Genomic DNA, 26,800 nt, shown 5'->3' with positions numbered 1-26,800 from the left:
GCAGCTCAAAAATATCTCCTCCAAAAATAGGAGGAAATGATGAGCCGTTGACCTTGTTCTCGTCATGCATGTTATTGGAGACATTGCATTCATCTCAAATAAAGTAAGTAATTACTGAAGTTCGTAGAGTCATACAACACAGAAGTGGGTCCTACAGCCTACCATATCTACCGTATGATAACCTTTTTGTCCACCACACCAATCCCATTTAGGTATTTATCCATTGTTGGATCGCGTGCGCCCTTGGTCCCATTCAAACAAGCTCTGATTCTCAGTGCTGAGTTCACTTTGTAGTTTTTAAATACTTGAAGTTTAGTTTTTATAAAAATTGCATCAAAAAAGTACATTCAGCAAATTCATCAGTTCACTTCCCTATTACCTCGGTTAACAATATACAATGATGTCTGAGAGGAATCACTAAGTAGCTGGGAATGTCTTGGTTTAGATAAAAATTATCCATGCAATAGCAATGAATGTACTTCATTCTAATCATTTATTGGTTTACTCCAGCTATCCTTCATCGATTTCCCAAAATATCTCAGAAACTTTGAAAATATCATTTAAAATGTAATTCAATGTGTAATCAATCCTCGAAGCTTAACCCTTGAGATTCAACGGTCTATGACAAAATCTAGAACTCCATGTGTTGAAGCATAACCCTCAGCTTTCTAATCACAAAAAGGACAAATCCAGTCTGACTAATTGCCACCCCGTCCGACAAAGTGTTCGAACATGTTGCTGACGCTATTTATCACATGACCTCTACATCTCCAATAACCTTCTCACTAATGGTCAGGTTGGATTTCCTCAGACCACATCACAATCTCAAACATGAACAAATACGCTGAATTTCAAAGGCAGGGTTAAAATGACTGCCCTTGACATCAAAGCAACATTTGACCATGAGCCTAGTTAAACTAAAGAAAGTGGCTGGAGTTAAACCTCACAAAAAGGGTGTTGGTTGTTGTTGGTAGATGTCAGTTATCAGTGCTGGACTTTCTCAGTGTGATGTTGGGGCCAATCTTATTCCTGAAAATCAACCATAAAGGTAGATCCTAGAGATTTCATATCTATTAACTTCAGTTTTACCAGGCTCTTTAGTCCCATTCTTAGTCAAATATTTCCTTGAACATCTAAATAAATCCAGCCTACATTCATTGATAAGGAAAACTGCATTCAGCATGGAGAAATCTCAAGCTGGTGCCCACCAGCCCATCATGAAATGGAGCATTTGTTGTTTCATGAAAGGACAAGTCACTCCTCTTTGAAATATTCCTGCTCCTGTATCAGGCTCTTCTTCAATGTTATTACCAATCACAATCTTGAGCAGCCATCATCACCATCATTATTAGGTGCCATGTCAATGACATGGGTGATCATGGTCGTTCCATGACCATGATTGTTCTTAGCAAAGTTTTCCTCAGAAGTGGTATGCTATTGCCACCTTCTGGGCAGTGTCTTTACAAGATGGGTGACTCCAGCCATTGTCAATACATGTCAGAGATTGACTGTCTAGCATCAGTGGTTGCATGACCAGGATGTGTATGAGCAGCTGGTGCATATCACAACCATCCACCACTTGCTCCCATGGCTTCACGTGATCCTGGTTGTGGGGGTGGGGGGGTGGTGGGGAGGCTAAGCAGATGCTACACTTTGCCCAAGGGTGACCTGCAGCCTAGTGGAGGAAAGGAGCACCTTACACCTCCTTTCGTAGAGGTGTATCTCCACTGTGCTCCCAAAGAGATGGATGAGCAGCCATCTTCCTGATAAAAATGGTTAGCTTTCCATTAACCATTCTATTATCTTCAGTGCACATTGCCAAAATTGTATATACACACATACACGTCAATCTCTTTGGACCTACCTGGTTCTACTTTTTCATCATTTTCAGTGGATGACATCATGTCTGCCAACATTGAAATTCGATTACCGTAGTTTTGACCATTCACTTTACACACTAATATCTCTCCATTATGTTTCTGTTTACACAGTTATGCCCTCTGTATCAACACTATGTTGTGGAAATCTGGCTTTCTTCACTGTTGCACATTTTTTACTACCACAGTGAACAGTCCAATATGGATTCTAGCAGGATGTCACAACCCACTGATTGGATTCTGCCAATTCAAGTACTTGGTTGTTATCACTACTTCTGTATTCCACTTGCCAGGAAAATAATTTGCCTCCAGTTTTATTAGTTTCAAAGTTGGCTCTTAGATCAGACTTGAAAAATGCTTTCTAGAATTCCACATGAATAATAGGAAAGTTACGTCGCATCTGGAGTTTCTCCAGTTAGCGGACGATTTCCCTCCACGTCTCTCTGAGGCAGTGGGGAACCGTGTATGAGGCAAGTTACAGCAGTGGTTTTGCCATTGCCTTCTGCTGGGTGAGTTTCCAAAGAGATCACCAGCTTGTATCCCAGCATGAAAAGCGTGCAGGGGAGCTGGCTGGATTTGAACTCAGGACCTTTCAGCCCAAAGTCCGGCACTGATGCACTACACCACCAGCTGGGTCTACATGAATAATAACCACAGATATTCCTTTCTCTGGCACTTCTGAAATCTCATCAAAAAAGACAGCCATCTTCATCAGACTTTGACCTAACCTTTACAAACCCATGGTGTATTGGGTGTATTTCATGGTGTAAAGTTTATAATTCTAACCAACGGTAATTTCCCCTTGTGTGATCTCTATTTTTATGTTCTCATTCACATGTTATATGCTTGATATTTGTGTCTTTGTCATTTCTTTCTTGCATTTTTCTATTTTATTTTTTGATTACACTATAACAAAATTTGGGATTTTTCCCCAGAAAATAAGCTTTGCAAATAGGACATGAAAAATGAAAAATATAAGATAAAAACAGAAAATACTGGGAAAAAACTGCTCAGCAGGTCAGGCCACATCTGTGGGAAGAGAAAGGGAGAAATTGAAATTGGCGTTTATCCTAGAGCTACCTCACCAATCAGATGGATTATGGTTTGTTTGTTTCTTAATTGAACCAGTTTGGTCGATTCAAGAACAACACTGAGATTTGTGTCCAAAGTGGAACACAGTTGTATGTGTCCTTGTTAGGACATAACATTAAAATTAGTTCTGCCCATTGAAATTGGAGCCCTTGTGTCCTATGATGACCTGATCAATGTTTATCCTGTAGCTTCCACCAATCAAAATTCCTAAAAATATATCGTTGAAATGCTGTGGATGTCAAATTTACTCTCGTGCAGATACAATGAGGAGGAACTGATGCAGAAGCTATTGGAATGGGGACCTTTGGTGGCCATTGTAGATGCAGTCAGTTGGCAGGATTATCTAGGTGGCATTATACAGCACCACTGCTCACATGAAGAACCAAATCATGCAGTAGTTATCACTGGTTATGACAAAACAGGTAAGCGAAATGAATAAATGTAATTATTTTCCTGTTAGTTTAACTCTATATGCTAAATAACAAGCAACACTTCGTCCCTTTTCACAAAATTACTGTTCTTAAAATTCAGTAGAATTTTTCTAAAACTGCTTAATGTTTAAAGAATGTGTATATCATTCTGCTCTTTCTCCTGACCTTCATTTTATAATCCCTTAACATTTTGACTGAAGTAACATGGTCCTACTTGGATCAAGTTCCCAATTCTTTTCTATTTGTTTCTGATGGATTTATTTATTCTGTATACCATACGTGTATGGGGTGCCCAGGGAGGGGTAGCACCTCTGGTGAAGGGGCTTGTCGTGTCCACTCTCGGGCAGCTCGCTTGCCTTTCGTCCTCACCAGACACTCAGCTCTCAAGTAGTGGCTCCAAGTAGTTGTTTGCTTGTGGCAGCGGCCACACCCCAGTACACCACTTTGACAAGCGGACTAAAGCAACTGAGAGTAGCCTCAGACCCCAGTGAGATAGGGGCATGCCTGTCCTAGCGCATGAAGTCAGCTCCAGCGGACTGGCAGATGGGATCGTCTGAGAGATCCAATGGCTAGGAAGGCAGTACTACAACGCTCCTTGGAGCGCGAGGGCCATGACAAGGCACAGAAGGTCATTCACTACAACCAAGGAAGATCTCAGTTTGTGACGCTTGTTCATACCACTGGATCCAGACTTCTGAGATTGCAAGAGTGGAACTGCCCGACTGCAACAGCTTTTCCACTTCAAAAACCCTCCCGCACCGGTTTCCTGTCATCGTCGGACACAATGGACAGCCACCACACCGTACATTATGTTTTTTTTTTGCAGAGGTAAAGTGATTTAGGTCCTTTCTAATCAGCACAGTTGTCCTTTTTAATTCTTCAAAGTTATCTTGTTATTAACTTAAAAACCTGATGCTTTACATGTCTTTAACTTAAAAGCAAACATAATTTCTTATTCATCATTTTTTTGATTTATATTTTGCATAGCTTTGTGACTGAAATTTGTTTCCTACAACTGAATATGCACTGTTTTCCTAATGAATGACAAATTTTGATCACAGTATACCTTCAACTTAACAATTTCTCTTTACCTGTAATACAGCTTAGCATCCCATTATTAAACTTAATATCCAATTTTCAAGTAGCCAACTTGAAAGCATCTAAAATTAACCAAGCACGTCCTAAGAATAAATACATCTAACAACACACATCAAAGTTGCTGGTGAACGCAGCAGGCCAGGCAGCATCTCTAGGAAGAGAAACAGTCGACGTTTCAGGCCGAGACCCTTCAATACATCTAATTATTTTTGTAACATAGAATCACTGATAGCGAGTATTTTGAAGAATTCCATTGTGAAGTTACAGACAAAAAGAGCATTCAAAATGGATACAATCTAACGCAAACACGAGGAAATCTGCAGATGCTGGAAATTCAAGCCACACACATCAAAGTTGCTGGTGAACACAGCAGGCCAGGCAGCATCTCTAGGAAGAGGTACAGTCGACGTTTCGGGCTAAGACCCAGTCCTGACGAAGGGTTTCGGCCCGAAACGTCGACTATACTTCTTCCTAGAGATGCTGCCTGGCCTACTGCGTTCACCAGCAACTTTGATGTGTGTGGCTTGGATACAATCTAAGTCTACCTCTTTCCAATTCCCCTTCTTTTCACCTTATCTGCTCATCACCTCCCTCTGATGCCCTTCCTCTTTACATTTCACACGTAGTCCACTTTTCTCTTCTATCAGATTCCTCCTTCAGCTGCCTTCTTTTACATTTTCCACCTATCATCTCCCAGCTTCTCACTTCTTCCCTTCTACCGCAACCATCACCTTGCTTCTCAACAGGTTTCCCCCATCACCTGCCAGCTTGTGTTCATCCCCTGCACCACCTTTTTAATCTGGCTTCTTCAAAGATTCATGATTCAAAGTATGTGAATTCTCAAAGTGTGTATGCAGTATTCAACCTTGAGATTCATCTTCCCACAGACAGCCACTTCCCATTCCTTTCCAGTTCTTATGAAGGGTCTCGGCCTGAATCGTCAACTGTTTATTCTTCTCCATTGATGTTGCAATTTGTGGGTGTTGCTCTGGGTTTCCAGCATCTACAGAATCTCTTGTGTTTACAATCTAAGTTATGTAGTCTTATGTTCAATCAGACAGCGACAGATTTGTACCAATGGCCTGTAGCTTTCATTTCCTATCAAGCAAAATAAGTGAGCATGGTAAAACTCATACATTCCCTTCTATTTTGTAAACAGGTGATATTCCTTACTGGATAATAAGAAATTCATGGGGAACCAGCTGGGGAATTAATGGCTATGTATATGTCAAAATGGGAAGAAATGTTTGTGGTAAGTTTTTCTGTCTGGTTCATTAAAAAGTTAGCATTCCTTGGGGCAATGTGTATTGATTAATTGTAATGCTGTTGTCCAATAAATTATTTATTTAGATACTCGGTCACAATTTTCCTCCTTGTTCAGTTTACCCCCTGATATGAGAACCAGTCATAATTTCCTGCAGCTTCAAAAGTAATGAAGTTGAAAGACAACTACCCTCCCATTACTGAGGCTGGTGGTTCTTCATGTCACCACATCCATGAACTAAAGACTTGCATTTCATGTACATCTCCATGCTCCAGCAAAGTATGTCCCAGTTATTTAGTCCCACAGAAAGAGGCCAAAAGAAAAGTGGATAGCTTTTATGATGAGTGATGATGACACTTCTGTTAAGATGGCGACATGTACAAATGCAGCAGCATGTCAGGGGCCGATCAAAGGTGCTCTTTTCTTTGTAAAATTTGTTTTTTTCCAATCCATAGACAATTCTACTCTGGGTACTGCAGGGCTACTCCATCAGTGAGCTGCTCGTTGATCACAGTAGCTGGATTGGTGTTGGCCAGGGTGTCGGAGAAGGGGCCGGCCAGGATATTGAAGGAGTCAGCTTGGGTTCAGAGGAGCTGATCTGGCTACAGACTATGTTGCTGCCTCCTACTCAAAGGCATCAGAGTTAGTGCATGAAGGCGTCATGCAGTATAAACATGGGGATTGTCTTGGAAATTTCTCTTGTGATCACAAGATTCTGTTGGACAGTGATAATGTAAGTTGCTGTTGGCCTGTTACCCTTAACTGGTGAAGTGACAGGTGACATGGGAGCTGTGTAGCCTGGATTGTAGCACGGACTAGGCCTCAAGCCTCAGGCTTGCCTGTTGTTACAGACCAGTTGAGAAGATGTGCGGAAGTGTTACGTACAGCATGGTGTCCGCGCGCAGCTTGGGGCTGGCCTCTCCCATTGGTGCTGCCCCCATGTGTTCAAGTGGTGGAATGACAGGATTGCATGTGTCTGCAGACTCATGGGACACTGACATCAATTGCCGGACATTGTCGCTCAGGTTCTTGCCTAGATATATGCTTTTTCTCGAGTGTATATGTTTCTTTCCTCGCTATTTTGAATGTTACTTGCTCTTTTGAATGTTTTACACCTTGGCCCCAGAGGAATGCTGTTCATTCAGCTGTGAATGGAATTCCATTCATGCATTCAGCTATGTATGGTTGAATGATAATTAAACTTGATTTGGTTTGAAACCCCCATAGTCAGTTTCTGCTGCTAGAACTTCACTAAACTCACACAATCGTGATTTGGACACAAGAGTGTCAATGCCAAACAAAGACTGAAATCTGAATATTGCAGGTTATTATATTACTGTGACTGAATATATCTGTAGCTCACTGGGACCACCCAGACCGGGCTGTCTTCTTGCTGCTGATAAAAGGTACGAGAGCCTCAGGACTCTCTCCACCAGATTCAAGAAGTTACTACCCCTCAACCATCAGGCTCTTGAACAAAAGGGGATAACTACACTCACTTTCCCACAATCAATGATTTCACTTTTAAGGTCTTTTATCTCATTATCTATTGTTCTCGTTGTTTATTGCTATGTATGTTTATTTACATTTGCACAGTATGTTTTCCGCACTCCGGTTGATCTTTCATTGATCCTGTTATAGTTACTATTCTGGAGGTTTGCTGAGTTTGCCCACAGGAAAATGAATCTCAGGGTTGTATATGGTGACATATATGTACTTGGATAATAAAATTTACTTTGAACTTTGAATTGTCCTCACATTGTCCAGATTTCAAATAGGAACGGTTCCCAGTTATCCATTTCCCACATTCGTGTTCTTCTGACCTTTGAGTTAGTCAGTTCATGCAACAATCGGTGGGACTAGGTGAGAGTAAGAGTTCGGCACGGACTAGAAGGGCTGAGATGGCCTGTTTCCGTGCTGTAATTGTTATATGGTTATAACAATTAATTAGGAGTTTGTTTTTGGAATTCATTGGAGCTGGCTGATTTACTTCAAGTAGCATCCAGACAGCTGTCAGGAAAACCCTTTCATTCTATCCATTTCAGTGAGGTAGTGGCTAGCATTCAACATATCACATTATTCATTTCCATCCACCAATTCTACAATCCTCCAGGGTAAACTCTGATTCATAAAGGTCTCCAAGTAGATAGTGCAGCACAAAATAGATGGGTTACTCTTGCTGCTATGAAATAGAATTGTCATCTTTTTCTTTCATAGTTGTGTTGAGAGGTATAAAGTAAGCCTTCTAAGCAAGTCTCTTCATCGTTAGATTTAAGTGAGGGAAAAAATAACAAAGTAGAAAAATAATTTGCAATTAAATATTGGATATCATTATAAATGGAAAACGTAACTCAGTGTTTCTCTTTGCTTTTCTAGGTATTGCTGATTCAATTGCAGTAGGAATTGTGTGAGAAGAAACTCCTTTGACATCTCTCTGTGGGACAGCCCCTTACCACAAGCTAATATGAATCTGAAAGACTTTGATTACGCTAGGTATGCTGAGAATAGTGAAGCATTCGGCTTATCAGAGTATAGAACTACAAAGGAACCAACCTGACTTTCTTAAATTGGCAATGCCTGCTGAGGTCCATTACCTTTTGATGCCTTTGGATCCAGAAGAGATTCACCTGAAGCTTTTTCAACTCTGTGTTAGTGGCACAGTTTTTCTGCAGCTCCAGAAAATCATCAGCTCATGGTGCTAATTTTTCTTGTACATTGCCATTGAGCAAGCTACCTCCCAATGGAATAGCCACAGAAAATTAATGTCAAAGTGTCTCGATATCAAATTAGTCAGGCATTAACATTTCTGCTTTATGCAGAATTTTTGGCTTCACTAACAAGATTGGCATTTAGAGTCATAGAAGAGTACAGCACAGAAATAGGCCATTTGGCCCATCTGGTCCATAATGAATCATTTAAACTGCCTATTCCCATCGATCTGCACCAGGACCACAGCCCAGCCCTCCATATTCCTACTATCCATGTACCTATCCAAACTGAAATGTTGAAATTGAGCTCACATGCACCAATTGCGCTGGCAGCTCATTCCACACTCTCACAACTCTGAGCGAAGAAGTTTCCCTTCATGTTCCCCTTAAATTTTTCACGTTTCACCCTTAACCCATGGCCTGTAGTTGTGATCCCACCCAAGCCAGCTTGTATTTACCCTATCTATACCCCTCATAATTTTGTATACCTCTATCAAATCTCCTCTCAAACTTCTACATTCCAAGGAATAAAGTCCTAACCTATTCAATATTTCCTTATAACTCTGCTCCTTCAGACCCAGCAACATCCTTGTAAATTTTCTGTGTACTCTTTCAAACTTATTTACATCTTTCCTTGTAGGTACGTGACCAAAACTGCACAAATACTCCAAATTAAGCCTCAACAATGTTTTATACAACTTCAACATAACCTCCCATCTCCTGTACTCATACTTTAATTTATGAATGCCAATGATTTATTGAATGCTCCCTCCTGGGGAAGTTGGTGGTGAACCACCACGATTAGATTGAGGTTTTCAGTATTCTTCAACTTCTACATCAGAACACTGTTGAGTTGCTATTATTTATAATTTTAATGCTAAAAGTTTCTCACTGAAAATGATGAACAGCTATTCACAGAATTCAGTTGAGTCTTGTGATTTCTTTATGCAATAAATGCTATTGTAGAAGTTTTCAAAACTGCCTTAGTATTATTAAGCCTACAAATGGACAATATTGAAAGCAAAACAGATGTTTTAAATTTGAAAGCTAATTCATTTCCCCAGTTTATTTTATATCCATCATATCTATTCCAATAATGAGGCCTTCGACTCTGATACCTCACAAAAGTCCTTCTTCCTGAGAGAAGGGTTAGGCTAATCGAGGAGTGTGCTAGAAGGACAGCACAACATTATGGGCCAAAGGGCCCATTCTGTTCTGTACTGCCCTGTGTTCTAGGACAGGGTGAATATGGGAGGAAAATTTCCCTAAATAAAAATTTTTAAAACTGCAAATGTTGGAGATCTAAAATAACAACTAGAAAGTGCTGGAAACGCTGAGCATATCAGTCAGCAACTGTGATAAGACAGTGTTCAGAACTGTGACAGAATGAAATGAAGTTAGTTTAAAATTAGTGATAAGGTGGGGGAGGGACTTGTAGGATAAAAGGATAAAAGATCGCATGGATGAACTACAACAATTGTTCATCCCAGTTTGGCAAAAGAATAAATCAGGGAAGGTAGTGCACCCGTGGCTGACAAGAGAAATTAGGGATAGTATCAATCCCAAAGAAGAAGCATACAAATTAGCCAGAGAAAGTGGCTCACCTGAGGACTGGGAGAAATTCAGAGTCCAGCAGAGGAGGACAAAGGGCTTAATTAGGAAAGGGAAAAAAGATTATGAGAGAAAACTGGCAGGGGGAACATAAAAACTGACTGTAAAAGCTTTTATAGATATGTGAAAAGAAAAAGATTGGTTAAGACAAATGTAGGTCCCCTGCAGACAGAAACAGGTGAATTGATTATGGGGAGCAAGGACATAGCAGACCAATTGAATAACTACTTTGGTTCTGTCTTCACTAAGGAGGACATAAATAATCTTCCGGAAATAGTAGGGGACAGAGGGTCCAGTGAGATGGAGGAACTGAAGGAAATACACGTTAGTAGGAAAGTGGTGTTAGGTAAATTGAAGGAATTAAAGGCAGATAAATCCCCAGGGCCAGATGGTCTGCATCCCAGAGTGCTTAAGGAAGTAGCCCAAGAAACAGTGAATGCATTAGTGATAATTTTTCAAAACTCTTTCGATTCTGGACTAGTTCCTGAGGATTGGAGGGTGGCTAATGTAACCCCACTTTTTAAAAAAGGAGGGAGAGAGAAACCGGGAAATTATAGACCTGTTAGCCTAACATCAGTGGTGGGGAAAATGCTAGAGTCAGTTATCAAAGATGTGATAACAGCACATTTGGAAAGCGGTGAAATCATCAGACAAAGTCAGCATGGATTTGTGAAAGGAAAGTCATGTCTGATGAATCTCATAGAATTTTTTGAGGATGTAACCAGTAGAGTGGATGGGGAGAACCAGTGGGTGTGGTATATTTGGATTTTCAAAAGGCTTTTGACAAGGTCCCACACAGGAGATTAGTGTGCTAACTTAAAGCACACGGTATTGGGGGTAAGGTATTGATGTGGATAGAGAATTGGTTGGCAGACAGGAAGCAAAGAGTGGGAATAAACATGACCTTTTCAGAATGGCAGGCAGTGACTAGTGGGGTACCGCAAGGCTCAGTGCTGGGACCCCAGTTGTTTACAATATATATTAATGACTTAGATGAGGGAATTAAATGCAGCATCTCCAAGTTTGCCGATGACACGAAGCTGTGCGGCAGTGTTAGCTGTGAGGAGGATGCTAAGAGGATGCAGGGTGACTTGGATAGGTTAGGTGAGTGGGCAAGTTCATGGCAGATGCAATTTAATGTGGATAAATGTGAGGTTATCCACTTTGGTGGCAAAAACAGGAAAACAGATTATTATCTGAATGGTGGCCGATTGGGAAAAGGGGAGGTGCAACGAGACTTGGGTGTCATTATACACCAGTCATTGAAAGTGGTACAGCAGGCAGTGAAAAAGGCAAATGGTATGATTGCATTTATAGCAAGAGGATTCGAGTACAGGAGCAGGGAGGTACTACTGCAGTTGTACAAGGCCTTGGTGAGACCACACCTGGAGTATTGTGTGCAGTTTTGGTCCCCTAATCTGAAGAAAGACATTCTTGCCATAGAGGGAGTACAAAGAAGGTTCACCAGATTGATTCCTGGGATGGCAGGACTTTCATATGAGGAAGGACTGGATCAATAGGCTTATACTCGTTGGAATTTAGGAAATGGAGTTAGTTGTGGAAGGGGCGGAGGGGAGTTTAGAGACTGAAGACTGGCGTTGATAAGTGGAACTAGATGGGGTTGAGGATGGGGCAGATAGAACCAGGTAGGCGTGAGAAAGGGACAATAAAGGTGAACCAAGTAAGAAGAAACACAGGTAGGTATATTGGTGATGGGAGGATAGCAAGTCCTAGGTTAAAATGGAACAATGGGACAGAGAATTTGAGTGAATTGTTGTCAGGATTGGGAAAGGAGCAGATGAAGTGTGGGTTACATGATATTTCCAATGGCTCACTATGTTCATGCTGGCTGTTCTGCCCATCTATACTAGTCCCATTTGCCTGCATTAGGATCATAGGACTATGACTTCCCTTTGTAAATGCATGTCTCAATGCTCTTAAAGAGAGTAATTAATTCCAGCTTTTCCTCTGGCATCATGTTGCAGGTATCAATCACTATCAATTTGTGTAAAGAAAAAGCTTACCCATAGAATCTCCTAGTTTTCACCTTAAACCTTTGCACTCATCTTTGATACCCCTTCCATGGGGTAAAATTTTGACTATTTACCCTAACTATGCCACTGATAATTTTACATACTTACTTTGGGTACCCCTTTAGCCTCCTTGCTCCAAGAAAAACAGCCCAGTCTATTCAATCTCTCTCCATAACTAAGAGTCCTCCAATCCAGGCATCATACTGGTGAATCTCTTTTGTATTCTCTGCAGCACAAAAAGATCTTTCCTGTAGTGTGATGACCTGAACTGGACACAATACTCCAAGTATTACCCAGTTAATGCATTGCAAACTTGCAACATAGTGTACTTTATGTTGAAATTGACCTCACATGCTCTTATAGTTCATGCTGTATGAAGACAAGCATGTCATATACCTGCTTCACCACCTCATTGACCTGTGTAGCCACTTTCCATGTAACCATATAACAATTACAGCATGGAAACAGGCCATCTCAGCCCTTCTAGTCAGTGCCGAATTCTTACTCTCACCTAGTCCCACCGACCTGCACTCAGCCCATAACCCTCCATTCCTTTCCTGTCCATATAGCTATCCAATTTAACTTTAAATGACAACATCAAACCTGCCTCAACCACTTCTGCTGGAAGTTCGTTCCACACAGCTACCACTCTGAGTAAAGAAGTTCCCCCTCATGTTACCCCTAAACTTTTGTCCTTTAACTCTCAACTCATGTCCCCTTGTTTGAATCTCCCCCACTCTCAATGGAAAAAGCCTATCCACGTCAACTCTATCTATCCCCGTCATGATTTTAACTACCTCTATCAAGTCCCCCCTCAACCTTCTACACTCCAAAGAATAAAGACCCAACTTGTTCAACCTTTCTCTGTAACTTAGGAGATGAAACCCAGGCAACATTCTAGTAAATCTCCTCTGTACTCTCTCAATTTTATTGACATCTTTCCTATAATTCAGTGACCAGAACTGTACAAAATACTGCAAATTTGGCCTTACTAATGCCTTATACAATTTCAACATTACATCCCAACTCCCCTACTCTATATTCTGATTTATAAAGGCCAGCATACCAAAAGCTTTCTTCACCACCCTATCCACATGAGATTCCACCTTCAGGGAACTATGCACCATTATTCCTAGATCCCTCTGTTCTACTGCATTCTTCAATGCCTTACCATTTACCATGTATGACCTATTTTGATTAGTCCTACCAAAATGTAGCACCTCACATTTATCAGCATTAAACTCCATCTGCCATCTTTCAGCCCACTCTTCTAACTGGCCTAAATCTCTCTGCAAGCTTTGAAAACCTACTTCTTTATCCACAACTCCACCTATCTTAGTATCATCTGCATACTTACTAATCCCATTTACCACCCCATCATCCGGATCATTAATATATATGACAAACAACATTGGACCCAGTACAGATCCCAGTACAGTACACACCATCCTCCAATCTGACACACAGTTATCCACCACTACTCTCTGGCATCTCCCATCCAGCCACTGCTGAATCCATTTCACTACTTCGATATTAATGCCTAACGATTGAACCTTCCTAACTAACCTTCCATGTGGAACCTTATCAAAGGCCTCACTGAAGTCCATATAGACAACATCCACTGCTTTACCCTCGTTAACTTTCTAAGTAACCTCATCAAAAAATTCAATAAGATTTGTCAAACATGACCTTCCACGCACAAATCCATGTTGACTGTTCCTAATCTGACCCTGTATATCCAGATTATTATATATACCGTCTCTAAGAATACTTTCCACCAATTTACCCACCATTGACGTCAAACTCACAGGCCAATAATTGCTAGGTTTACTCCTAGAACCCTTTTTAAACAATGGATCAACATGAGCAATGCGCCAATCCTCCAGCACCATCCCCATTTCCAATGGCATTTGAAATATTTCTGTCAGAGCCCCTGCTATTTCCACACTAACTTCCCTCAAGGTCCTAGGGAATATCCTGTCCGGACCGGGAGACTTATCCACTTTTATGTTCCTTAAAAGCACCAGTACTTCCTCTTCTTTAATCATCATACTTTTCATAACCACCCTTCTTGTTTCCCTTACCTTACACAATTCAATATCCTTCTCCTTAGTGAATACCAAAGAAAAGAAATTGTTCAAAATCTCCCCCATCTCTTTTGGCTCCGCACATAGCCGTCCACTCTGATTCTCCATGGGACCAATTTTATCCCTCACTATCCTTTTGCTATTAATATAACTGTAGAAACCCTTTGGACTTATTTTCATCTTACTTGCCAAAGCAGCCTCATATCTTCTTTTAGCTTTTCTAATTTCTTTCTTAAGATTCTTTTTACATTCTTTATATTCCTCGAGCACCTCATTTACTCCAAGCTGCCTGTATTTATTGTAGATCCCTCTCTTTTTCTGAACCAAGTTTCCAATATCCCTTGAAAACCATGGCTCTCTCAAACTTTTAACCTTTCTTTTCAACCTAACAGGAACATAAAGATCCTGTACCCTCAAAATTTCACCTTTAAATGACTTCCATTTCTCTATTACATCCTTCCCATAAAACAAATTGTCCCAATCCACTCCTTCTAAATCCTTTTGCATCTCCTCAAAGTTAGCCTTTCTCCAGTCAAAAATCTCAACCCTGGGTCCAGTCCTATCCTTCTCCATAATTATATTGAAACTAATGGTATTGTGATCACTGAACCCGAAGTGCTCTCCCACACATACCTCCGTCACCTGACCTATCTCATTCCCTAACAGGAGATCCAACACTGCCCCTTCTCTAGTTGGTACCTCTATGTATTGCTGCAAAAAACTATCTTGCACACATTTTACAAACTCCAAACCATCCACTCCTTTTACAGAATGGGCTTCCCAGTCAATGTGTGGAAAATTAAAATCTCCCACAATCACAGCCTTGTGCTTACTACAAATATCTGCTATGTCCTTACAAATTTGCTCCTCCAATTCTTGCTCCCCATTAGGTGGTCTATAATACACCCCATAAGTGTTACTACACCTTTCCCATTCCTCAGTTCCACCCAAATAGCCTCCCTAGATGAGTCCTCTAATCTATCCTGCCAAAGAACCATTGTAATATTTTCTCTGACAAGCAATGCAACACCTCCCCCTCTTGCCCCTCCAATTCTATCACACCTGAAGCAACGAAATCCAGGAATATTTAGTTGCCAATCATGCCCCTCCTGCAACCATGTTTCACTAATAGCTACAACATCATATTTCCAGGTATCAATCCATTCTCTAAGCTCATCCACCTTTCTTACAATGCTCCTAGCATTAAAATAGATGCATTTAAGAAACACTCCACCTCTTACTCTCTATTTATCCCTCATGGTACAAACAACTTTGTTATCTTGTTTTTCCTTCTCCCTCTACATCTTTGGTCTGAGTGCTCCTGATCTCTGTCCCCTGCCTATCCTCCCCCACACACTATCTACTAGCTTTCTCTATTTGTGAACTAACCACCTCTCTCCTAGTCTCTTCAATTTGATTCCCACCCCCCAACCATTCTAGTTTAAAGTCTCCCCAGTAGCCTTCGCAAATCTCCCCACCAGGATATTGATTCCCCTAGGATTCAAGTACAACCCGTCCTTTTTGTACAGGTCACACCTGCACCAAAAGAGGTCCCAATGATCCAGAAAGTTGAATCCCTGCCCCCTGCTCCAATCCCTCAGCCACGCATTTATCCTCCACTTCATTCCGTTCCTACTCTCACTGTCGTGTGACATAGGCAGTAATCTCAAGATTACTACCTTTGCGGTCCTTCTTCTCAACTCCCTTCCTAACTCCCCATACTGTCCTTTCAGGACCTCTTCCCTTTTCCTACCTATGTCATTGGTACCTATATGTACCACGACCTCTGGCTCCTCACCCTCCCACTTCAGGATATCTTGGACGCAATCAGAAACATCCCAGACCCTGGCACCAGGGAGGTAAACTACCATCCAGGTCTCCTGACTGCGTCCACAGAATCGCCTATCTGACCCCTTAACTATCAAGTCCCCTATTACCACTGCCCTCCTCTTCCTTTCCCTACCCTTCTGAGCCACAGGGCCAGTCTCTGTGCCAGAGGCACGGCCACTGTTGCTTCCCCCAGGTAAGCTGTCCCCCCCAACAATGCTCAAGCAGTAGTACTTATTGTCAAGGGGCACAGCCACTGGGGTGCTCTCTAGTACCTGACCCTTCCCCTTCCTAACCATGACCCACTTGTCTGCCTCCCATGGCCTCGGCGTGACCACCTGCCTGTAACTCCTCTCTATCAACTCCTCACTCTCCCTGACCAGACAAGGATCATCGAGCTGCAGCTCCAGTTTCCTAACATGGTCCCTTAGGAGCTGCAGCTCGGCGCACCTGGTGCAGATGTGGACGTCAGGGAGGCTGGGAGACTCCAGGACCTCTCACATCCGACACCGAGAACAACAAGCTGCCCTCACACTCATACTTCCCCTCTCCTCCTCAAATAACAGGAAAAATTGAAAACTAAACCTTCTTCGCCTCGCCAATTTCCGCCTAAGCCCGTTGAACCAAAGCCCTTAGGCCTTCACTCTGCTCCCGGCTCACTCCGCAGCCCGCAAAACAACGCTGCCCACTGTATAAGGCTGTGTTCCTTTTAAATCTTCCACGCTTCACTGCCCGACGTCACATGCCTGCGCAGTCCTGCCTCTCTTAACTCCGATGGAAAAAAAACGAAAAATTCAAAATGGCTTCCGCCGCACTCCTGCTCCGATTCTCAGACTTCCTTCTCCGAATTAGAGAACTATGGGAACTTTCAGGGAACTATGGACTTGAACCCCAAGGTTTCTGCGTCCAACAACATTCCTTGATGACCTTCTCTTAACTGTACATGTTCTATCCCTACTTGACCTTCCAGAATAAAGCAACTCACACTTGACGGGATTAAATTCCATCTGCTAATGCCTCACCGGACTTTCCCACTGAACTACTGTATATCCTGATGATGGCTGCAACATGTCCAGATAGAAGATGGGATACTGTTTCTTAACATTGAGCTCCGCCATACAAATGTAGGAGGGCACAGACTGATATCTCAAAGTGGGAGTGGAATGGAGCATTAAAGTGGCAGGTAGCCCTGAGAGACAGAATGCAGGTGTTCTCTAAAGTGGTCAGTCAATTTGCAGCTGGTTTCTCCAACGCAAAGAAGACCACAAGTGTGAAAGTGGTAATTAAGGCCAGGATTGGATCAACCATTATGTTACTGAGCAGTTGTCTCGAACACTTCTATCTTTTCCCTTGCTCCTCTGCCATTTTTGGCCCGGAATTTTTCTGTCATTGCTACAATGGTTCATCTATCTACTTTTATCTTATGACACAAGCGTGTGGTGCATGTGCGTTCATAACATGGATACAATGAACCTCCTATTGTTTCATATCACTGGTAAACCTCCAGAGCACTACTGAAGAATGTGTAGCCTGCTTCTTCCCATTCAGTGTGTTTTATCAATTCCAGAATCTGAATAAGGTTTAATATTGCTGGCATATATCATGAAATATCTTTCTCTGTGATAGCAGTACAGTGCAAAACATCATTTTAAAAACTATAAATTAGAATAAGAAATATATATCTAAAAAATTAAACAAGTAGTTCAAAAAGAGAGCAAAAATGCTGAGAGGGTGTACATGGATTCATTGTCCATTCAGACATCTGACGGCAGAGGGCAAGAAGTCGTTCTTAAAATGTTGAGTGTGTGTCTTCAGGCTCCTGTACCTTCTCCTTGATGGAACCAATGAGAAGAGGACATGTCCTGGGTGATGGAGATCCTTAATGATGGATGCTGCCTTTTTGATGCTGGGGAGTCTAGAGCCCATGCTGGAGCTGGTTGAGTTTACAGCTTCCTGCAGCTTTTTCCAATGCTGTGCATACCATGCAGTGATGGAACCAGTTAGAATGCTTTCCAGAGTACTGTATATCTGTAGAAATTTGCCAGTGTCTTTGGTGAAATGTCAAATCTCAAACTCCGAATGAAATATAGCTGCTGTCGTGCTTTCTTTGTAACTGCACCAGTATGTTAGGCCCAGGATAGATCTTCAGAGGTGTTCACAGCCAGGACATTGAAACTGTTCACCCTTTCCACTGCTGATCCCTCAATGAGGACTGGTGTGTGTTCCCTCAACTCCCCCTTCCTGAAGTCCACAGTCAATTCCTTGATCTTACTGACGTTGAGTGCAATGTTGTTGTTGCAATACCACTCAACCAGCAGATCTACATATCTCACCTCTCCACACCTCTCATCACCATCTGGAATTCTGCCAACAGTAGTCGTGTCATTTGCAAATTTATAGAAGGCATTTGAGCTGTGCCTATCTACACAGCCGTGGGTGTAGAGTGAAAGAGTAGTGAGTTAAGTACACATCCTTGAGGTGCACCAGTGTTGATTGTCAACAAGGAGGAGATGTTATTTCCAATCTGCACTGACTGTGGTCTCAAGATGAGGAAGTCAAGGATCCAGTTGCGGAGGGAGGTACAGAGACCCAGGTTTTGGAGCCTGTTGATTAGTACTGAGGGTGTGATGGCTGTGAAGACTGAGCTATAATCAATAAACAGCAGTCTGGCATAGGTAATGCTGTTAGCCAGGTGGTCCAGGGCCAAGTGGAGAGCCAGTGAGATCGCATCTGCTGTAGACCTGTTGTGGTAATTGTCAATTGTAATGGGTCCTGGTCCTTGCTCAGGCAGGAGTTGATTCTGGCCATGACCAACCTCTCAGTGCACTTCATCACAGTGGATACGGTGCAACTAGGTGATAGTCATTGAAGCAGCACAACTTGGGTATTTTTCACTCATAAAATAGCCTTCTGTTGGTCAAACCTAGACATCCTGTATAGTTCTGGATCACCGGTCTTGAAAGCCATAGATCTAGCTCTCAGCAGACCACGAATCTCCTCGTTCATCCATAGATTTTTGTTTGGGTATGTCCAGTATGTTCATGAAGGCACACACTCATCCTCACAGGTCTTGATGAAGTCAGTGGCAACTGTGGCATATTCATTCAGATCTGAAGATGAATTCCTGAATATTTTCCAATCCACCAACTCAGAGCAGTCCTGTAAATGCTCCTCTACCTCCTTTGACAAAACCTTCTTGGTCCTCACCACTAGTGCTGTGGTCTTTATTCTCTGCCTGTGCACTGGGAGTAGAAATACAGTCAGGTGAATGCATTTCCGAAAGTGCAGGGTCAGATGGCACGGTAAGCATTCTTGAAGGTGTTGTAACAGTAATCAAATGTGTTAGCTCCTTTGGTTCCACAGTGATATGTTGGAGATAGTTGTTCAGAGACTTCTGCAAGCATGCTTGGTTGCAATCCCTGCTATGATGGGGAAGGCACCAGCGCTGTTTTGTGACTGCTGATCACAATAATCGGCTCCTCCAATGCCTGCCTGACATTGGCCAGTGGTGGAATGTACTCCTGCTACCAGGATGATTGACTGAAAATTCCCTCAGCAGATAAAAATTTATAGGTTGGCTTCAATTACAGAATGCCTGCAATACCTCCCAGAAGCTCTGCTCCTCTGCTTATTCTGATTATGTCTCCACTTAGTCAATTATGTGTTTTTTTTTAGACCGGGACATTGCGAGCAGGCTGTCCAGGACAATGAGTAAAGGTTAGCAAAAAATCTTTTTGTGCAGAATTCTTTAGGGATAACTGACCATAACATAATAGAATTCTTCAAATAAGTTCGATACAAAACCAAGATTCTAAGTTTAACCTAATGGAATTAGGGTATGAAGAGTGTATTGGCAATAGACAATTGAAAGCTTTAGGTAAAGGTCCATCCGTGACAGGCATGATTTAACATTTAAATTCAAGAACTGCAATCATTAATCATTCCTTTCTGCAATAAAAACACAAAAGAAAAGGCAATCCAATCCTGCTTTACAAATAAGTTAAGAATAATATTAGATCCAAAGTGGAGCCATATCAAATTGTAAAAAAAAAGTTATAGACATGAGGTTTAGGAGCAGTTTATAATTCAGCAAAAATGGTCCAACAGTTTGACTAGTGAGGATCAAATTTTCTAAGAACATAAAAATGGACAATAACAAATTCTACAGATACTTAAAAAGACGAAAAGATTAGTTGATGACAAATGTAAGCTTCTTACTGTCAAAGATAAACTAATTAAAAAGCTGGGAAGAGTAAATGGGGAATTAGACACTGACCAATAGTTCCTCCTAAACAGGATAAGTACTAGAGTCTGTTCCAAAGGATGTAATAGCAGAATACAATGGGATGAGACAAGGTCATGGATTTATAAAAGGGAAATCATATTTGGAAAACCACCTGAATATTTTTTTGAAGATGATATGAATAGAATAGATAAGGGAGAACCAGTAGATGTGATATATCTATTCAGTTGACCTTTGATAAACTCTCACATCTGGTTAGGGTGTAAAGTTAAAATGAAGAGACTTGGGGTAATAGACTGGCATGGATTGACGTTCAGTTGACAGACAGAAAATCAGGTAGAACTAAATAGAATTTCTTTTACGGGGTAGGTGATAACAAGTGGAATACTGCAAAGTTAACAGCTTGGCCTCTAAATGGCATTTAGAACTAAGGAACGAAATCAGTAGAATTCACTACTATAAGCCAAATTGCTGAATATGTTTAAGGAGGTAAATTGATTTCGTAGCCAAAAGAAAGCTTTAAGGTATCTAGGAAGAGAGTGGGAAAATAATATTGATAAAGAGTATCAAGGATGTTATTATTCAATGGTGCAGCAAATCTGACTGTTGACGGCCCAAAATATTGCTGCCGTGCTGAGAAGTGCAGCATATGACCACTGAGGATCGAATTGTTTGTATAAGCCAATCATGCAAAAGAGCAAGCAACAACAATATGGCATGATGCCTGCACTACAGAAACCAGCAGGTCTTAATTACGCAAACACGAGGAGATCTGCAGATGCTGGAGTTTCAAGCAACACACACAGTAGTTGCTGGTGAATGCAGCAGGCCAGGCAGCATCTCTAGGAAGAGGTACAGTCGACGTTTCAGGCCGAGACCCTTCATCAGTTAGTCCTGACAAAGGGTCTTGGCTCAAAATGTCGACTGTACCTCTTCCTAGAGATGCTGCCTAGCCTGCTGCGTTCACCAGCAAGTTTTAATTACGCACAGTTCACCCTCGCCTCTTCTCGTGGTCTCTATTAAATAAACTTAGGCATAATTACTGTGCTTTTACTTTCTTAACTTTTTATGAGTGTTTTAATTTTGTTTTACCCTTCCGAGAATCAGGTGGTCTATGTTGGGACTATTGACTGCTGCTTACAGTGTTGTCACTGCTGTACCGTAGAAGGGCTGTGGTAGTGATCCCAACAATGTGCAGGAAGTCTTACAGTTGCAAAGTTTTATTGTACACATAGCAGTAGTACAGCAGTTATCAGAATCACTGTGAGCTAGCCAGATATATGAAATTAAAAAGAGAAAGTGCTGAAGAATTTCAGCAAATCAGGCAGCATCAATGAAGAGAGAAAGAGAATTGCTCCAGGTCCCTGAATTTCATCAGACCTAGTTTCTGGAAATGTTTTCCAAATTTTTGTTGGATGGCAAGAACTCTATTCTTGGTTGGTGCAACTGTAACGAAAACCAATTTCCCTTGGGATCAATAAAGTATGCCTATGACTATGAAAACCACAAAATGGCTTCAACATACAGCATCTTTCAGAATGATGAGGAACTTTATTTACAGAAATAGTCATGATTGTAAAATAGCTGCATCATACTCCAAATCTGTAAAAGTCTATTTATTATTGTAATGCCCTGGTTATGATATCTACTGCTATGCTGTGAGGTAGTTTATTTTGGCAGTTTTCTGTAAAACCTATGTGCCATGCTGGAAAGAGTGTTTTGGCTTCAGCAAAAGGAGCCATTTTGTCCAACTTAGGAATGTGTGTCAGCCAATCAGGATTGTGGGGTGTGAGAGAAGGTTCTAGAGAGCTGTGGGGAAGAGTTTTCTGAAAGACAATAATCTGGTCTGGGTTCTTTTCGCAGGAGCTGCGGAGCAGGGCACAAGGGAAGATGCCGCAGAATGCCATTGAAAGGAGAGTCCACATTGCAATAAGTGCATTGTTCAGGTGAGTGGCTCCGAGGAGGATGGGCCAATACTCCTGAGAGAGAGCCAGTTCATTCAAGGTGGTCTTCGCGGGGAGTTCAGAATGAGGCAGGTGTTTTCACGCCGACCATGGGTCCAGTGCAGGAATAAGAGATTCACCCCCAACTACTCCAGAATGAGCTCCAACATTTATCTGAACATTGGACTGGTTTAACTGTAATAGACTCTTTTATTTTTCTTTTCCTTTTCTGTAACTGTTTAAGTTGAAAATTTGGTAAATATACTTTCTTTATAATTTAATGCTGGTGTACAATCTGTCTTTTCCAGGCTACCGATAACTGTGTATGGCAGTATTTACACAGCATTCACTCAAATGGATGTTCTTTTAATCTTTCATCACGACATTCCTGTCTGGTTGAGCCCCAAATCATACCGACCCTAGACACCTACTGTTTATGAAAGGTGGCCTTCTCACCGTTGAGTCACATGGCTGTTAGCAGAGATAACGAACGAGCCAAGTTTGTATCCGAGCCCCAGTGAGAGGGTTACATTATTTTTTTTAACTTACTGACATACAGTGCAGAACAGGCCTTCTGGCCCTTTGAGCCGTGCCACCTAGCAACCCCACATTTAACCCTAGCCCAATCACGGGACAACTTACAATGATCAATTAATCTACCAACTGATACATCTTTGGACTGTGGGAGGAAATCGGAGCACTCAGAGGAAATCCACGCAGTCACAGGGAGAACGTACAAACTCCTTACAGTTAGCAGCAGGAATTGAACCCGGGTCACTGGTACTGTGCTAACCACTACACTATGCTGCCACCCTTTTGGAAGTAGTGATCACAGTGAATAGAATTGAAAGTAAACACAAACAAGTAGTTCATTTGATTTTAAATAACTGATTTATAATGCCAACTTAAACAACTGGTTCAACAAAATATTACATTGGTTTCAACAGTTCAGTTTTGTTTGCAACGATGCAATTAGCATTCCTATCGGTAGACAAAGAAGTACATAAACAGCCAGAAGAAATGGAAAAGGGAATTAAAATGATTTAAATTGCAACAAGACGAATAGTCTTTCAGGAAATTATTTAAGAGGGAATTACAGAAGAAGACAGCTAAAAGAGGAACCATCTCTGATGAGTTAGATTTTCAACAAGCAGGTGGATGTTGAGATGCCAGAATGAAGGATATGGTAGAGTACACGAGGACAGATAACCATAAAATTAGTGTGATGAGAAATGGGGAGCCAGAGTATCTAAACAAACTAGGTGAGAAATTCCATGGTGATGAGAACTGGAGGTGAAATGTGTGGTTTGCAAAATATAGAGCAGAATAGCAGGTCATTTGTTAATAAATATTAGGCCTGTATTTCAAAACCACCTGAAAAATAATATCAATGCATCTTTAAAATACTACATGAATTTTGCTTTATAATATCTAGCTAAACAATAATCATTCAACCTTAGAATGTGTTTAGATTTCTTAATTATTACCATTTTGTGGAGAAATGATTAGAATGACACGAATTAGAACGATATCTTATCAAACACAAGGTCTTTTGATAACATTTATATCACTCTATATATTTATAATACTTCTGTCAAAAGGCTTGTCAATTAAATTTCAGAAGCAATATTGCCCTTATATTTTTCTTTGAAATATAACATTAAGAGTGTGCATCAATTACAGAATGAAAATAATTTTACATATTCTACGTACTATCTAACAAAAATATGGGTTTATGAATACAGTGGATTCTGGTTAATCGGTGCGTCTGCTTATTTGGGATAACTCTTAAAGAACAAAAACTAATTGTGAAAATAGTTGGGATTTCCTTTGTTTATTTAGGGCACTAGCTTGCTTAATTGGGCCAGGAGTCTGTTGCCGAACAGTTTCTAACTAGCATCAGTTGTGAGAACTTATGTGGCTGTTAGACACTATATTATGCTTAGAGCGAACAGTTTCTAACTAGCATCAGTTGTGAGAACTTATGTGGCTGTTAGACACTATATTATGCTTAGAGCGAACAGTTTCTAACTAGCATCAGTTGTGAGAACTTATGTGGCTGTTAGACACTATATTATGCTTAGAGCGAACAGTTTCTAACTAGCATCAGTTGTGAGAACTTATGTGGCTGTTAGACACTATATTATGCTTAGAGCGAACAGTTTTTTAACAGCATCAGTTGCATATGTTTATGTTCAAAATGTATTGATATTTGTCACTGATAGTTGCCAAGATACAAGCAGTAAGACAACTTGGAATTGTTTTGCTCACTGCAGTTTCAAGCATTCAGGTTTGGAAATGCCAGAAATAGCTGGGACTGAAAATGAAATGATTTCACTACTTCAACAAGGTAGGAACGAAGGAGAATTTGAAGGTTATCAACAATCATCTTGAATGTTACAATCAAAATGAAGATTGGAGATAAAATTTTTGAAAGCATTGTATGAAGGCAGTCCATTTTCTGCACTAGGTGTCTGCACTAATTCTATTCATTTCCAGTCAATCAAAAGCGCATGGCAACATGTTGGTTGCCCACTGTATCCAGCATTGCCAGTGAAACCTGGGAGGGAGAGTTTTTAAAGTGGGAAAAACAATTGGACCAGGACAGTTCCACTCTCTCAACCTCAGAAGTCCAGGTCCAACGGTATGGGTAGTCCTCAAAAACCAGGGTCTTACTTGGTCGCAGTGGATAACCATGACTTCTTCTGTGCCTTTTCATGCACTCTCTCTCCACAAAACATTGCAGAACAGCCTTCCGGGCTATTGGATCTCACTAGGAATCTCATCTGCCCAGTCCACCAAAGCTGACCTCACAACAGTCAGCTCACAGACTGGAGTCTTACTAGGACAGGCATGTCCCTATTTCACCAGGGTCTGTAGACAGACCCTATTTCACCAGGGTCTGAGGCCTGTTTGTCAAAGCAGTATACTGGGGTCTGGGCATCGTAGCATGCAAATGGCTACTTGGAGCGACAGGTGAGAGCTGAGTGTCCAGTGGGGTCCAAAGGTGAGTGAGCTGCTCCATAATGGATGCAACAAGCTTCTTCACCAGAGCTGCTACCCCTCATTGGACACAACATACACAGCTGCGTACACTGGATTAAATCCTCCATTGATAACTATTAGGAAATAATACACATTTTATAGTACTCCAGTAACACTGGTACTGTTCTAAGTTGTCCAGTATTTTACCTAAATACCTAATTTGTTATTCAGTTAAACAGTAATTTGTTGATTTTAAACCTTTTTAATTATTTCTTTGAAACTTCAGCTAATTGGGGGCAGCCATTTAATTGAGCCAAAATGTACTTGTCACAATGTGTCCCAGTTAACCAGAATCCACTATATTTGTGAAACTTGGTACAAGAAACTAGTTACATCTAGTGGTATTTAGCATGGTGCTAGTCAAACAGATTACATTCAAAGCACAAAATAATCAACAGAAGTAAAAATCTGGGAAGATGTAAAATCTGTGCTCAATTTGTTAGCACATACAGTTCACCATCATACAATATAAGATTTATCCCAAATTATTTCTCTGTCTTGCTGAATGATGTATTTGAGAAAGAGATTCCATTATAAGCTTTGAAGGTTTTGAACTTTATGTATTTTCTTCTCTGAATTGTATTCCGCGTGAAACATTGATCAGATCTTGACTTCAGTCAGATTCGTCGCTACTGAAGTATGAGCTATCACAGCACTCTGCAGTGTAGAGGAATTTGTGGATTGACAATGTCAGCTTTGGAATCCAGTGTCTTGGGACCAAGAAGGTTGCAAGATTAAACAGGTCAACAAATACTTTGTATCGGTCACTAAAATAAAGATTTTTAAAAAAGAAAAATTATATTTAAAATGCATTTTTGTTGGCTAAAATTACTTTTACAACAATGGCAAATTACTGAAATAGTTCCTTCACAACAATGTTTACAAAATTACTATTGCCTTTAAGATTTTCCAGCTCACTCTATGCCGTGTATCTGTTGTTTGCTGGATGGTGGTCGTGGCGGATCTAAAAAACATCATTCCTCAAAGATGTTACTGGGGAGGGGAATTATTTTGGGCAATCGTAGTGAGAATCAAGAGAAACCGCCTTGGATTCTTCAGCAATTTCTAATGTTATCTGTTCATACTGTGGCAAATAAAGGATGCTTTAACAACATTGGATTTTGCATTACGGAAGCCTGAATCAGAATTTAAAGTGGATTCTTTCAATTGGCAAATTTGGCTAGGAGATTGAGTTGAACTGAATTGACTTTATTTCTTACATCCTTCACATACATGAAGAGTAAAAATCTTTATGTTACATCTCCATCTAAATGTGCAATATGCAATCATAGTAATTTATAATAATTTGTAATAAATATCGAGGAGGGAGGAGAACATGGCGGCACAACACAGCTCGCAGTGGCCACTCCGGTGGTGATGTCTGTTATTTGTCAAGTAGGGTGCTGTGCATAATCCTGATTTGATGGAGACGGACGTGAGAGCACGGAGGAACATCTGGTGAAACTTCTGAAATGCCTGCTTCGCTGCTGCTGCTACTGTGTGGTCAAGAATCTCCAGAGGGGAAGGCCTCGAGTCCTTGG

At 41.1% G+C, this 26,800-nt stretch overlaps 2 protein-coding genes across 5 annotated transcripts in view; one reads left to right on the top strand and one right to left on the bottom strand.

Annotated features, from left to right (window-relative positions):
• Positions 1 to 22,397, top strand: part of ctso (cathepsin O) — a 49,238-nt gene extending 26,841 nt beyond the window's left edge. The window contains exons 6-10 of one of the 4 annotated variants that reach the window (XR_010017551.1): positions 3,228 to 3,391; positions 5,658 to 5,750; positions 6,218 to 6,495; positions 8,139 to 8,255; positions 22,135 to 22,397. Coding sequence is in view for 1 of the 4 variants with exons in the window: in XM_063045024.1 (XP_062901094.1) it covers positions 3,228 to 3,391; positions 5,658 to 5,750; positions 8,139 to 8,173 (292 nt within the window). In the remaining 3 variants the exon portion in view is untranslated. Of the gene's footprint in view, positions 1 to 3,227; positions 3,392 to 5,657; positions 5,751 to 6,217; positions 6,496 to 8,138; positions 9,461 to 19,703; positions 19,746 to 22,134 lie in introns of those variants that run through there. The other 3 variants (XR_010017552.1, XR_010017550.1, XM_063045024.1) reach the window with 3 other exon arrangements.
• A 704-nt stretch (positions 22,398 to 23,101) lies between these two features.
• LOC134345555 (tryptophan 2,3-dioxygenase-like) overlaps positions 23,102 to 26,800 on the bottom strand; it is a 59,332-nt gene continuing 55,633 nt past the window's right edge. The window contains exon 12 of the mRNA XM_063046391.1: positions 23,102 to 26,026. Coding sequence (XP_062902461.1) covers positions 25,873 to 26,026 — 154 coding nt within the window. The 3' untranslated portion in view covers positions 23,102 to 25,872. The remainder of the gene's footprint in view (positions 26,027 to 26,800) is intronic.

This window comes from Mobula hypostoma, chromosome 4, assembly GCF_963921235.1.
Source record: "Mobula hypostoma chromosome 4, sMobHyp1.1, whole genome shotgun sequence".
Lineage (NCBI taxonomy): Eukaryota > Metazoa > Chordata > Chondrichthyes > Myliobatiformes > Myliobatidae > Mobula > Mobula hypostoma.
Note: the sequence above shows the minus strand (reverse complement) of the source record. Positions and strands in the feature narration are given on the sequence as shown.